Here is a 15,346-nt window from a genome sequence, read left to right as displayed (position 1 = left end):
TAATAAGGGAAAACTTTAGAAGAGCATGATATAAGATTAACTAAAGCATTGTCTAGAGCTGAAGTAACAGGATTGAAACGTAATAAAAATAAATAAGTTCAGAGTGCAAGAATTAACATTTCTAGAAGGAAAAACTGACCATTCAGGGATTATAGATTGATCCACAGTGAATACAACCCATTGATAGTATTGCTTATCTAAAAGACGAGTCATTACAGAAATTTTGGATATTGTTAATTTTATAGGAAAATAAATATCTAGCCTAGCAGAACCACCACCATATTTAAGGGCTTTACTTTGTAAAAGTAATAATTGGAAATGGGACTGTCAACAGCAACAAGAATTTAAGCATCTTAAGCAACTAATAAAAACAGCTCCAATATTAAAACGATTCGATAGTAACAGACTTATAAAATTGTCTTCATATGCCTCCAAACAAAGCCTAGGAGCAGTTCTATTACAAAAGTAGGGTGACGTATGGAAATCACTCTCTTATGCATCCTAGAGCCATATCAAAAATGGAATGTCAGTATGCTCCGAGACAGAGCTTTGACATTGGTTTTTGCATGCAAAAATTTCACATGTATATAGGGTAGACCAGTATTGGCAGAAACAGATCACAAACCATTAGTTAATATTTCAAAAAGGAACATGACAGACATACCGCCTCAGTTCCAAAGATTATTTTTTCAATTATTTAAAATTAGGGTATCAGCCAAGCAAATCATTAATTGTTGCTGATACTGTTTCTAGAGCTTATTGCATAACCAATGTAACTGAAGAAGGGGGATGTGGTACATGTAAATGTACTTAAACCGTTTTCTATATCGGAGTGCACAATCCAGACCACAGGTGGTTCTGCAACCTTGGGTGCCTTATGCCTTGCTGTAGTATCTCCCCCATGATCCGCTCACAAACAGCCTTCCAGCATGCAAGCCACACCCTGAGTGTCTGTGTATAACTGCAGCCTGCCAGTTACACTCTGGCTCTCACCAGCCTTGGTTATACTGCAGGGTGACCCCAACATTTCTCCAGAAGTGTATGTGCTACACTGTCCAGCCCTGAGTTGGACAATACAAATATATAAAGTCTGTTAATCCTTAAAGGGAATAATATGCCACTTTATTATTTTAAATAGAGTATGCAGACACTCTCACTTAAACACACTGGATTAGATAACAGTAAAACAAGCTTATTAACTACAAAGAGATTGACTTTTATGCCTCATTACTTGTACTCACTTAATCTGAAATGGTTACAAGTAGGGTTGCCAATTTTTGGTTGGACATATTCCTGGAGATTTCATCCCATGACATAATCTTTAAAGATTGATCTTTAATTCCTGGAGACTCCAGGACAATCCTGGAGGGTTGGAAACCCTAGTTACAAGACAAAACAGAAAAAATGTTGACTAGTGCCTAACTATATTAGATTCAAACAAAAATTCTCAGCACCTGCTTCCAGCATGGTTACTGTCCAAACTCTTCAGGTCAGGACCCCGCCCCCAAAGGCCAACAGGTGTTTCCTTTTGTCTTCTCATGTGCTGACACTGCAACGGGCAAGGAAAGAGAGAGGTGTCTTGGGGTGGCTGCCCCCCCCCTTGAGAAGCATTTCCAGATTAATCTTTAATTTAAAAACATCATGTGAAAAAACCTCCAGGAATACACCCCACCAAAATTGGCAACCCTAGCAACAGGCAGTCTGGTGAAGAAAAGAAACTCCATGCTGTTTCTTAGCTAAGATGTAGATTTTTTTTGTGCCTGCCTCTTCCTTGTCAAAAAATGGCCACTTCACAGGTAATGGTCCATCAGCCTCATTGACACCTGGCTGAGGCCTCAGCTTGCCCTTTGCCTCGGAGGAACTGGTTTAGTCCCTCCCCAGACTTATCCAGGAAACACACACTTCAGTCATGATTTCAGCTTATGTTCATAACTTTACATATAATGTTGCTATGTGCATTTTGCCATGACATTATTGATCAACAAATTGAGGTTTTTTTAAATACCACACAAGGCATACCTTGTACAAACATTATTACAATAGCGTGTAGGGTGCATGAACACAGGAGCATATTCTGTCACACAGTCTGGGAAGAAATTGTACAAGCAACTAGACAGAATGAGAATTTATAAAGGATTATTACAGCTATTGAAAGGCTAATAATACTAATAAAATGATACTGAAGCCATATAATCAATTTATTCAAGGTTTACCAGTAATTGAAGGAATTCTGTTTAAAGGTAATAGTAGTAATTCCTTTTAGGGTTAACAGCAGAGATGTTGAAACACACACAGGAGGGACAGTTAGGCATAGAAAAATGTAAACAGAGCAAGAGAGGTTCTGTATTGGTGACAAATGAACAAAAACAGAGCATTATATACAAGAATGTGACATTTGTAAAAAGATGTAGAAATGCTCAGTCTAGAAAACCTGACATTTATTCATGAAAATTCAAGACCTTGATCTAAAGTAGGTTTAGATCTTTTTGAATATAAAAGACCTGCATATGTTATAGTTCTTGATTACTTGCATTTTCCTAAATATATCTATACTGGAAAACATGCCAAACAAGTCATTAATAAAATGAAATAAATTTTTGCAAGGTATGGCATTCCCAATATAGTAACAACTGATAATGGACCTTAGTTTCAGAGTCAAGAGTTGAAAAGCTTTGCCATAGCATATCATTTCAAACATATTACATCAAGTCAGGTTACCCATAATCTAATGGGCTAGTGAAAATTCGTGTTAATAGTAAAAAGATTATTAACAAAAAAGGTGAAGAAACAAACACTGATTTATATTTGGCATTATTAAATTACAGAACATCACCATTACAAGCTTTATCACCTGCACATTTGTTGTTTAACAGAAACAGATTACCTATGTTTGTTTAAAAAAGGATATAAAGAAAAGAATAAGTATGAACAGTCGAGTTTGTATCAAAAGATTCATTATGATACAAGATTGCATAAACTACCTTATTAGAAACGGAATGAGAGTGTGTGTGTCTATATTGGTAGACACTGGGCTCAGAAAGCCATTGTAACAAAAGAGGTAGCACCTCAGTCTTATGATGTCATGACTAATAATGGTCAAGCGTATAGGCGAAATCAGAGACATTGCAGTTGTTACGTACAGACCAGACTTAGTTGAAAGAAGAAATGAGGTAATACAGTACCAAGAGCAGGAAGAAAATGACCTCATTCCTCTAAATAATAAGAGCAACTTCATTAACACAGCAAATATAGAATTTAGACGGCCACTGCCTCAAAGAAGATCTATTAAGACAATTTTGATATGAATAGATTTGTATTAAAAAACTAGAAGACAGATGTGGCGTTAATGTGGATTTAAGAGACTGAATAGAATTTTCAGGGTGTGGGAGCGACTTCTGAAGAAGGCTGTTGTTTCTCACGTTAGACTGATAGATTGGCCTAAGTTCAGATGCTCTGTATATACGTTAGCTATGTCTCTAAGAAAGACTATTAAGCTACTAGCAATGAATGATTATTAAGACTAGTGGATTACTTGGATATAAAACCACACCAGGTGTCCTTCAATCCCATCCGCCCTCCCCTCCCACACCACTCTCTTCCTGGAGCAGCGATGTCATTTATTAAGGAGGCCTTGAGGCCCAGATAAGGCCTTTCACAAGCTCTTTGCAACACAGACACACAAGTCATCTGGAGAGGGTTTAAAGTGCACACTTTTATTTTCTATTACAAAGGCTAAAAGAAGCAAGTTTGTTTTAAGAACAAAAACAAAATTGTTAAAACATCTACATTATTATCTTTGTACTAGACCTTATGAAAGGTACTAAGGTTTTCTTTAATAGTAAAGCGTGGTATTCTTAAATTATATTAATACAAAGACATTTTAAAGGACTCCATCTCATTACTATCCAGCTTAGAACTGCAGCAACCCCTTTGCTATTTTCCCCTTTCACGTGCCAAGAGCACATCCATTTCTGACGCACTGTTCATATGAGCGGATTTGTTGTTTTTTGCTTCAAACATTTGGTTACCTCTGACACCAACTTCACAAATCCCTCCCTTCACTTAAAGAATTGGGAGAAGGATTTGTATTATATCCCTCAGCACTTAACAAGCTGAACTAAATCAAAGCCTGGTGTGTGTGTTGGTTTTTATAAATAAAGGGGCAAGATATTTTTCTTAACTTTAGCCCTCAGATTTGTTTTCTTGTGAAAATCCTCCCCTTAGCCCCCACATTGCACAGGCGAGATTGTTATTGTAGGAGGAGTGAGTGCTGGGCTGAGCATACTGGTTCTTTGTCGGGTTCTTTTCGAACACTGGAGCTTATGGTTTAATTATCGTACAGCTGATAGTGCTGAGTATTTTTGGTGAGATGAAATATGACACTGAAAAAAGCTAAGCAAAATAAAATGAGGGGTCAAATCTGGAGTCTCCTGCCCTTTACATACATATAAGCAAAGCTTTTAATCATAACAACTTTTACTCATTAGCTAAGCACCTGAATGTTCTTTCACTAGGGTGGGGTAGGAAGGTCATCACCGGAGGGTTTTCAGAGGTGTGATCAGGAAAACCTGTCCCAGCTTGAACCTTATACTTATCTATAAACTCCTCCCTTCCTCCTCCTTTCTGCCACCCCAGCTGGGGGTGGGGGTGGGGGGGAAGCCTTCACACTGAAACAGGAGATGCTGCATTTTCTGGATTGAGTCCTTTTCCTTTACCCTCATTAAAAAAGATTCCTTCGATACCACACACATATATAATATTATATAGAGCGATATATTTAATACCTGTGTATATATGCTTCACAGGGGTCACATATATACACACTAAAACAAGTCTGTGACAAAATACTGCAACACCACAGATCAGGTTATCATATCTGGGAAAACAAAAATAGATACGCAGTGCCCATGAGCATCCCCAACCCCTGTGCCCCCCCTCCCCAGCCAACACTATCAGTCTGGAGAAGAGTGGGTACAGAGCAGTTATTTTGATTAAAGAGAAGGGGGGGGCATCACCCCGCTCCATAATCTAAACAAATGATCAACTCTTAAATCACAGCGCAGCAAATGCAACAATTACACTGTAAATGCAGATTTGTTTTTAAAATAAAAAACAAGCATTTCTCCCCCCCTTGATTAATTTTTCCTCTCTTCTCCCCTGCACACGTGCCTGCTGCCACTCCAGCAAACATGGTACGAGCCTACGCACTGGTGCGAAGATCACTTTTTTGGTAAATTCTGCAGAGGGAGTGACCAGCTGAGCACGCGTTGGTAAAGCAGGGATTAGACAGCTACAAAAAGGGGTGTGTGACGGGAAGGCTGGATTAGCTCATTTAGCAGCAGTTGGGTTCCTGTTACTTTGCTTAATCTAGTGTCTCAGCATTCTATACATTATGACTATACTTGGCAAAATAGAAGACAAGCATCCCTCTCCCTTGCCATCTAGCCTTTAAAATTTCAGTGCTTGAGACAATGAAATGTACGTACTAGGAGATGAGGTGCCCAGTTTCAAATCTAAACAGAAATCGCACCTCACCCCGATCGTTGGAAACAAATACAGCATCAGCCTGTTCAAAAACCATGGGCATCCAATAAAACTTGGGACTGGGATCAGTGGAGCAAGGATCTCTCCAGCTGCTCTGCCGTCTCCTTGGGGCATGCGTGCATGCGAGAAAAAGTATCCTCCCTTCTCTCACTTCTCTATCATAAACAACGAATACATACTCAATCTTTGTGCTTCAAGTGCCACTTCCAGGCAAGGATCCCAAAGAGCTGTACACACACTAATGAAATAAGCCTCATATCGTTATCATCGCAATTTGGCAGAAGGGAAAACTGAAGCATGGAGGGGCTAGCGGCTTGTCCAGGGGACCCAGTGACTTAACAGCAGTGGCTGGAAAGACCAGCCCTCAGGTCTCATTAATACCCCCAGGCTCTAATCACTATGCAAGAGCTAAGCCAGCTGCCTATGAGTTGTGTACGTCCAGAGTTAGGTCTGTATAAAGATGCCAGGTGCCAATTCAGTAACTCCTACATATTGCTCCCTACCTAATATCTCTTGTCTAGGGACACGTGTTCTCAGAGGCGGGGTGAAGAAAAGGGGACCCATTGCTGCTTAACCACCATGCAAAATACAGCCATGTTTTATTTATTGTCCATACAGCACTGGAGGGCTCAGACTTCTCACAGGCAAAACAATCTCATGAGACCCTACAAAAAAAAAAACTACACACACATTGCTTTAAGAAGGTGGAACTGTTTGTTCTTGAGCTGATGGTGCTGTATCAAACTATGTACACACATGCACACTGTATTAAACTGTAATCAGAGTGAGGGGTAGGGAGGCTCAGGACAAACGGGGAAGATGCCAGAGCATCCACTCCCCAGTTACAGGTGAACCAGGATGAGGCACAAAGCTGACCCCCAGAGAAACTCTGGGGTGTTGGCATAAGCTCATTATTGCCATTATAAATACTGAGATCATGACCTCAGTGGAGTTATATCTGAGACTCTACTCCGCACCCCAGTTTGGCCAATCGGGTTCCTCTATTTGAGCTGGCTTGTTTTAACATAATTTAGATCATACCAGTATTGGAGATATAAAATCCAGTGAGACGTCCTATCACCACTCCTCAAATTAACAAGGCAAGAGTGCAGGTGGTATAGCATGCACTATGGACAGTCTCTGCCATCTTCTTAACATATCCCTGCATCAATCCCATCCCACCCAAATGATGTGGGGTCACCCCGCCACCTTGCTGACAGATGGCAAGTGTTGGGCCACATCATGGATCTTCCCTCTGGAGCCACGCATGCCACATGCACTAATGAATCCCTTCAGCCGGGCTCAACGGAGAATAGTACCTGCTCTGACAGGAACAGCATTCAGCTAGGTCACTTCATTTGGCAACACTAGCTTCACTTACAGTGGACACAGTCTAAGGGCTGGTCTACACTGGGAACATTCAGCCGTACAGCTACAACTCTCGGGGCGTGAAAATTCCGCACCCCTGAGAAACGCAACTATGCCAAGCTAACCCCCGGTGTAGACAATGCTAGGGTGACAGAAGAATTCTTCCATTGTCCTAGCTCTCCCTTCTCAGGGAGGTGGGTTATCAACGCCAATGGGAGAACTGCTCCTGTCAGTGTAGGAGTGTCTACACTGAAGCGCTACAGCGGTGCAGCTGCAGCTTTGCCCCAGTAGCATTTTCAGTGTAGACATACCCTCTGAGTGTCAGTTGCTCCCCCTAGAGCTGACCTAATTCAAAATGAAAGTCAGCACAATACCAGCAGCGGACCTGACAGCTGTTCCCTTTCTTGCGCCACGAGGCGGGGTGATTCTATCAGAGGCTCCTGTATCCCCTGCGTGCCTGAATGTTCCCATGACAAAGAGGCACTCCTCTATTCTTCCTGCTGGGAGGGGCCAGTTTGCTGAAAAATGACTTTACTTGCAGCACCGGCAGTCTAGTGAGGGGAGGGAGGCACAAAAGCTTAGAAGCCAGTTTAAATGCAATGTTCGTAATGATTTAAAAAAACCACAATCAGAAAAGCACACTTCCTACTGCTGAACATTCCCCACCAAAAAAGCAAGGTGTAACCTGATGGGGACACTGCGTCTGGGTGGTTGTGTGTTTCTATTTACCCTGAGGGACCCTCATATTACAAATATGATCTTCCTCTTCTCTTCCAGACAGTTGTTGGACATCTTGGCCTCTGTCTGACAATGGATACAGGAAGAGCTAATTTCCTTTTTCTTTTGGGGGAGGGGAGGGGAGACTGCAAGGGGACACACTGTCAACGTAAAATCACATTCTAAGAACAAACATTCTCCTTACTTGCATTAATAACTGGCTTCAGTTTAATAATCTAAAAGAACCTTTAAAATTGGTCTCTTCAGCACGCTAATGGTTTGTGTTTTGCACTTCACTCAGCTCCAAACTACCCTGGTCGGTTTGGTCTTCCATTTCTAGTTAGCTTTGTTTTCTGGTTCCCACACACTAGTCGAATGCTATTGAGCTTGATTTTGCAACACTGCAAGAGAAGGTTTCAAGCCCCTCCAGCAACCACACTGTATTCATTTCAATCGCGAAATCATTTCCAAACGCGTTCTTTGTCAAACACAAACTCTGAATTTTGGGCCTATGCTACTCGATAGTGTCCTTTAATCGATTTATGCCCACTTCCTCTGACAGCACATTCAGCCTCTACAGACAAAACCCGTATCCAAGTAACCAAGTATGTAGACTATTTAAAGACGTAATCCCCGAAGCAGAAGCTGACTGACTTTACACTGCTGACAAATAAAAATACAAGCTCTTTTTCTGTTACTTTGTTTTTCCTGGCTGATCCCAAGGCCCAGAGCACACAGATGACAACAGCACCACAGTATTAGCTATACCCTGTGGACAGACTCAGTCTTACTTACATAATCACACTAGTTTAATAAAAAAAAAAAAAAGAAAAAAAAAAAAAAAGAAAAACCTGCACTCTTCTGTCCATGAGAGAGACATCAAATGACCCATTACTAGTTTGTTTTTGGGTACAATCAATAGTAATAGCAAAAAAGTCATCCATGATCACTTTCAAACTGCCCCTTCTGCAAAAAGCACCCTGCTTGTTTTCTCAGCTATGCTCCTTGCACCCATGTATGTGGGGGGGCTAGACAGCTGTTACCCTCCTCAGTTGTCGTGTGCCTCAGGGGAAGACTTGGGATGTAATTTTGCTCCTTTGCAGTCATCCACAGCAGCTAACAGGCCAGGAGTTTTAAAACCACCCTTTTAAATCACATGGACTTAAAGGCTTTCCCCACCTGCATCTCAGCTATAATTGTTTTTTATATTGTTCTTCCAGGAGAGTGTGAAAGAGAAGAGGAATTTGCTCCATCATACTGAGGAGAATGAGCACAGAAGACTGCAGACACATATGCTCTAGTAACCCTTTCCCCAATCTCGGCTCCCCCTCTCAGATGCATTCATGACACTGCAATGTCCCAAAAAACCTCCCAGCTACACTTAGAGTCTAGAGGTGGGGAATTAAAACGAAAGGATTTTCTCTCTCTCATGTCCAACTGTGTTCATTCCTTTCAATTAAAAAAAGAAAAAGAAGAAGAAGGTGGGGAGAGAATAAGGAAAGAAAAGAGAAGATAGAAAATAAACTTTATGAGCACGGCATTCACTGGCCACAGAGGAATTGGGTCACAATTTCATTCACCACCGGAAAATCATATTGGTAATCTTGAGACAAAAGGAAAAAATAAAGTTCTCCTTGTGAGACATGTATCTCAGTTGCCCTGCCACAGTCTCACTCTTTGAAAACTTGCTTCTCCTTCTCCAGTCAACGGATAAAAACCACCCCCCAACTATACGCCGTCCCGCAATAGGAAGTTGTATTTGCCGAAGTCGTCATCCCTGGGGCACAGCAGCATGTCCTTGCGAGCTTTGGCCAGTTTCTGCTTCAGCACCTCCCGCCGATCCAGCCACTCTGTCAGTTCGTCCTGGCCATGAGCAAAGCAACATTTCTCCCCCTCAGGGCAGGCCTTGGTCTTCTGGAACCTGCCAGGAGAGAAACACAACTCACTGGACTATTTTTTTTAATGGGGCAAGGTTTAAAGGGTTGCTCCATTTCTCTAGCATTAACATTGTGCTGGATTCTAAAGCACTTTACAAACTCTCTCCCTGTATCGGGCTCATTCTCTGACTGAAGACATGTAGCACCACCTCCGGGGTTAAGCCTGGGGGTTGTTTAAGAGAGTATAGCAATAACAGGTTTGGCCAAGAAGTGATGTATCCATACCCAACTGAGACCAGAAGGGGATTTAGGGCTGCAGAATGAAATGACAAGTTAGAACTGGGCTAACATTTAGGGTTGAACAGCCCTACTCTTGAAAAAAACGCCAAGGGATCTTTAAACAGACACGAGTGATCAGGACCTCAGTTTTCTATTTCACCTCCAGCGGCACAATGCCTCCTGTCACCATCTTGAGGCATGGACAAAAGAGAGAGGGGCACTCCAGTGAGACAATAAACCCACTTACTGAAGCAGCTGGGTTTCCCAAAGAGATGTCTCAGACAAGCAAGGACCTAGCCAGGCTCTGATTAGCTTGTGAGAGCTGATGTCACCATAGTCATGGGTGGCATGGCTGTTGGGTTAAAGGTTCTTTCATTTCCCAAATATAAACAGACTGTGTGAGACTGGAGAAGCATCACTCGTGCCTTTTAGTTTTGTAGTTTATCACTTTTAGGTGTGGGGAGGGAGTTTGTTCCCAATAATGCAAGGGTGGGCACACTTTTTGGCCACATCGGGGTTCCAAAACTGTATGGAGGGCCGGGTAGGGAAGGCTGTGCCCCACAAACAGCCTGGTCCCCGCCCCCTATCCACCCCCTCCCACTTCCTGCCCCGACTGCCCCCCTCAGAACTCCCGACCCATCCAACCCCCCCTGCTCCTTGTCCCCTGACCACTCCCCCCGCCGGGACCCCACCCCATCAAACTTCCCCGCTCCCTGCCCCCTTACCATGCCACTCAGAGCGGCAGCAGGACTGGCAGCTGTGCCGCCCTGCCGGAGCGCTGGTGGCGGGCAAGCTGAGGCTGTGGGGGAGGAGGGACAGCAGGGGAGGGGCCAGGCAGGACGGTCTGGCAAGCTGTAGTTTGCCCACCTCTTCAATAACATCTCCCACTTTTTGACCTCCCCAGAATTTCCGGGAGCTGCAGTTCCTTGGGGCTCCCCATTTAGAAGCAGAGCTACTCAGTACCACGTCTGCTCTCCTTTCACCGGCAGTGGCCCCTGTGCGGAACGGAGGTGTGGTGCACGCGGTACCTGTCACAGAGCCGGAATTCGCCCATGGGGAAGCGGTAGTTCCAGCAGCTAGAGTCGTTGTCGGAGGTGAAGACCTTCTCCTTATGCTTCTCCGACTGGATGTGCTGCTGCCATTGCTTCTTGCTGTTGCTGTTCTTCCCACACAGCCAGCAGTGGTATCCCATCTAACCGGCACAGACCGAGCAGCCCGTTAGCGGTGCCCACCCTGACCTGCCCAGCGCTGGGGAGTGGAGAGGAAGGGATGTCCCCTCTCCGCCAGAGCATCAAGGGTCTCCCCACCCCACCCAGCACCTCCCTCCCTCTCCTGACACATCAGTGTTGGGATCATCAAACTGCTGGCCACAGGGGACAGGACTAGATTCTTTGTCTGAGCCCACCAGTATCACTCCCTATAAACAGCCATAGGAGGGATTGTTGAGCAATTAGATATGGTTTCTCCAGACCTTAGTGGCCTGCCCATCCCCCTTCCCCATACCTCTCCTCTGCCACACATTAGTATGCTGCCTATGCACTCTCCCCCTACTTCTCTTCCCACCCATTGGTGGGCCAGTTACACCCCCACAGATCTCTCACCCCCAACCAATTCTTTTCAAAACGGCCAGCCGTGGGGCTTTGCCATTCCAGGGCTCCAGGGAAGGGCGGGAGCCTGGGTGGAAGGCGGGGGCCAAGGAAGCAGGAGTTCATGCGTAAGATACAGTTTCAGCTGACTTCTTGGATAAAAACATGTTTAACTGACAGAAAAGTCCTGGAGCAGCCTTGCTGACCCAGGCCTATGGCCTCCTGCCTCGTCACTGCCCGGCTGCCCTCCTCCTAGCTGGCAAAGATCACAGGCTTTTCCCCAAGGGAGCGTTCCAACCCTGCTGGATTTCCAGTTAGCACAGCCTCCTCTCAAGAGACTCCTGCAGGGACGCACAGGAGAGAGGGGGAGATGTCAGAATGAGGAAAGGTAGGAGGAAGGAGAGGTATTACCATGATGTCAGCATAGTCGGTGGGCATCTGGATCTGCTTCTCTCCTTCCCGCGACGTGAGTGGTGTCCCCTCTCCTGGCTTCCCAGGGTTGTGTTTCTTTAGCCACATGTCATAGGTCTGCTGCATATCCAATACTGTGAGGAGGGAATCAGCCAGGTCAGCCAGGCAACTCACCTACCCACCCACTATGGACACAGTCAGAACAAGGGACCTGTACAGATCTGGTGTTGAGTGTGCACCCTCCCTTCAGTTACAGACACTCCTTCTGAGGTGCGGTTACCTCCTCAGGTGAGAGGCTGGGTAGGGAAATCTCTTCCCTTGGTCTGGGGGAGGGAGGCAGATGCGAGTTCTGAACCTCACAGGGTACTGTGATGGCAGCTTTTATAAATATTGAGAGAGAAGGAAGGAGGGCAAAGAGTTAGCGATCGCTCTGGACTTCACACCCACAAGGAGGTGCCAGATCAAACCCGAGCCTGATCCCTCTCACTGGGTAGCTCACCTCCTGCTGCAACAAAGCAGGAGACGCAACAAAAAAAGAAGTAGCATGTTTGGGTTTCAAATGTTGTGATTTTCGAAACAAAATATTAATTCAAATTGACATTTTCTTCAGAAACAAAGTATCCGAACACTGACATGGGGGCGGAGAGGGGGATCATTCTTTTTTGGCCAAAACTATTCACCAAATTTAACCCACATTTTTGAATAGTTTTGGAACCCCCCAAAAATGCATTTTTTAACAAAATTGCCATTAGGTAAAGCATTTTGGCCAGCTCTACAACTCAACTGGCGGGACAGTGAGGTGGCAAGGGTAGAAGGAGAAATTTTGGCCAAGACCATGGGGCATGGTGACCACCTACATTTCCAAGAACTATTAACAAGTGAGGACAAGCTTGTTTGTAAGGGGCACTGCCCAACAGCGTCCTCATTCAGGACACAAAGTTCACACACCTGTGTACGATCTTTCACACAATCAGCAGGGAGTGCTGCAGCCTAGGCGTGAGGGACATTAGCAGAACAAGGTGAGAGGCAAGGTCGGGGCAGAGGTCAGGAGTGAGGTGTATGGAGCCAGGGCTAGACTAGCAGAGGAAGAGCAGAGCTGTGCAGCCTGCAGGTGAGAATGGAATAGCACCAGGTGCAGGACTTGGGTGCGCTGGCAGAAGGGTGATTGCGCAGCTGTGCATGGCTGTCGTTTGAACAGCTCTAGCTCATGCTCTGAGAGTCTCATTTTTCAGAGTAATTTCACCCTCCTGCTGGAAAGGCGGGGGTGCGCGACATCCTTTCCAGCTCTGGGACGCCAGGGAGAAAGGGCGTAACATACCCTGTGCTCTTCAGCGTCCCCATTCCTGCCCTCAGCTACCACCACTCACTTTTATTTTCTTTCATGAAGGTCCACATGTCTCTCTCCTCAGGGCTGTGGGCAAAGGAGCAGTTCCCAACATACTGGCACTTCCTGCCATTTTGTGCATGGATACACAGCTGTCAAGAGACAGAAAAGAAAACACAGCCCCCCCCACCCAGACCCTTCTGGTTAGGGAGGCAGAAGAGAAAGGGACAGACCAACCAGCAGAGGCACTGAGCAGGTGATGCTGATCACTCGTGCCTTTTCTCCCTGGGTCCCGTAAGACTTTGGGGGATGAGATCTCTGTATAAATGCACAGGAGGCTTGAGTTCAGTGACTTTCCTCTCACTACCTATCCACCAAGCCCATGGCTGGCCCGCTTACAGATAAGGTTACTCATGGAGCCAGGTGAGGTGGTGGAAAGCAACTTAAGGGGACTCTCACTCATGTCCTTTCCAGCCTGATGGATGGAGGTCTTTAAGAGGTGGAGAGGCTTTCAGAGGGAAGTGGAGAGATGCCCAAGGTGAGTTTAGATTCATAGCAAAAGTTCCCAATGACAAAACTCTACTAGGAACAGCAAAGCTTTCCCTGCATACTTCCAGCCCACCCATTGCTAGTTACACACTCTCTCCCTTTCCCCCTGTAAACAGTCCTGCCAAGGAGAGTCTGGAGGGCTCAGTCAACAGCGGGTGGCATATAGAGCCTTTCCTCTCCATTCACGGTTGTCCTTATGCACAGCCAAAGCAAGCAGCTGGTTGGGGCGCTGCCTCCTTCGCAAATCACCAGCTGACCTTATCTCCCGCTTCAGCGCCAGGAAACGGGTCCCCTCCAGATCCTCTCTCCTCTTCCAGCAACCGGGCTGGAATTACGGCTGGGTTTCCCCCCGTTTCAGCAGCTTAGCCCCTGCAAACTCTCAAGCTAGCCCTGACTAAGCTGATGGCTGCAATCCAGCCCAGATCAGCAGTGACCCCTAATTGTTACCCACCGGGAAGCTGCAACGTGGCCCCACATGAAATGAGCAAGGCATGGTATGAAGAAGGGAAACTGCCTTTCGGAAGCACCTGACCGCAGAGGTTTTTGACACTGCAGCCCCCCCGCTGAAGCGTCTACCTTGCAAAAACCACCCCCGCAGTTAACACACTGACCCCCTTGTTGCAGCCTCAGCAGCAGGGCCAGGGACTGAAGGCGTCACTGGAGACATAACCATTCTCTCACCCATTGGAAGCAAGAGAGAGAGAGCGCAGCAGGGCCGGGGTGGGAAGCTTGCACTCTTGCTGCCCATGCACTACCTATTGTGGAAACAAACCAACGGGTTCACTCCCCAGCAGCAGCCAACGTGGCTCCTTTTCCACAAACACTAACCACACGTGTCCACCCACACAGGAAAGAGAGGAAAAGCCCCCCAAACACTCCAATAACATCAGTGCCAGCGGCAGCGTTTGGGGCCGCAGGTCAATGATTCCCTCACAAGCTCAGGAAGAATTTAGAGCCAGGCCCAAGGCTCTTGTCAGGTCCTCCTCTCAGGACACAGTTTACAGACTCACAAAACAAAAGCTGTCACCCTAGAGCACATGTGCTGCCCCCACCCAGGGGTCCTTCCTTCTGCAGCTCTCCCATGGGCGCACCCCCCTTCCTCTTAAAGCCCCGCTGAACCACGTGACAGGCAGGCCTTAGCCCCCTCCTGGCAGTGCCTGTCACAGGCTCTTTAATGGAGGCACGGTGGAGAAAACAAAGGGCTACTTCTTCTGCCAGACACCGGCTCCCATTTGCCATAGCACTCATGCCTCCTTTTGCACTACGGGGAATCTTAAAAACAAACAAAACCAAGTCAGCTAAGCTGCGAGTCCAAACCCTTCCCCTCTCCCCACCCCACAGCTGGGATCTCTCCTGGGTGACATCTCAACAGCAACTTGGTCTGACCTATCGCCCCCTCCCACCTCCAACACACACATGACTTTGGCTTTGGGCTGAGAGGGGAGAGAGACAAAATCTGATTAGAAACAGACTGAAAAACCCAGGACAGTTTCCCAGAAGTCAGCAGCCACTCCAGGAAGAAACTCCCACTCCCCCAGGCACTGCCTGCGACTGCCATGGCAGCACATGGAAATCTTTCATTGCGAGGCAACGGAACACACTCAAGCAGCTGAGTGATCCGACTGACAGAGGTCGCAGATGCTTTATAGCTACCCTGGCTGTGAGCAGAAGGGGATTCCCCAGCATTTTCA

General features: G+C 46.0%; 1 protein-coding gene across 6 annotated transcripts in view; it reads right to left on the bottom strand.

Annotated features, from left to right (window-relative positions):
* Positions 1-3,692: 3,692 nt before the first annotated feature.
* ZC3H7B (zinc finger CCCH-type containing 7B) overlaps positions 3,693-15,346 on the bottom strand; it is a 66,050-nt gene continuing 54,396 nt past the window's right edge. For all 6 annotated transcript variants that reach the window (XM_043544089.1, XM_043544084.1, XM_007053314.4 and 3 more), the window contains 4 exons: positions 13,150-13,258; positions 11,783-11,916; positions 10,814-10,977; positions 3,693-9,550 (listed from right to left, as the gene is read on the bottom strand). In XM_043544089.1, the coding sequence (XP_043400024.1) occupies positions 9,358-9,550; positions 10,814-10,977; positions 11,783-11,916; positions 13,150-13,258 (600 nt within the window). In that variant the 3' untranslated portion in view covers positions 3,693-9,357. The remainder of the gene's footprint in view (positions 9,551-10,813; positions 10,978-11,782; positions 11,917-13,149; positions 13,259-15,346) is intronic.

This window comes from Chelonia mydas, chromosome 1, assembly GCF_015237465.2.
Source record: "Chelonia mydas isolate rCheMyd1 chromosome 1, rCheMyd1.pri.v2, whole genome shotgun sequence".
In the NCBI taxonomy this organism is placed as follows: Eukaryota; Metazoa; Chordata; order Testudines; family Cheloniidae; genus Chelonia; species Chelonia mydas.
Note: the sequence above shows the minus strand (reverse complement) of the source record. Positions and strands in the feature narration are given on the sequence as shown.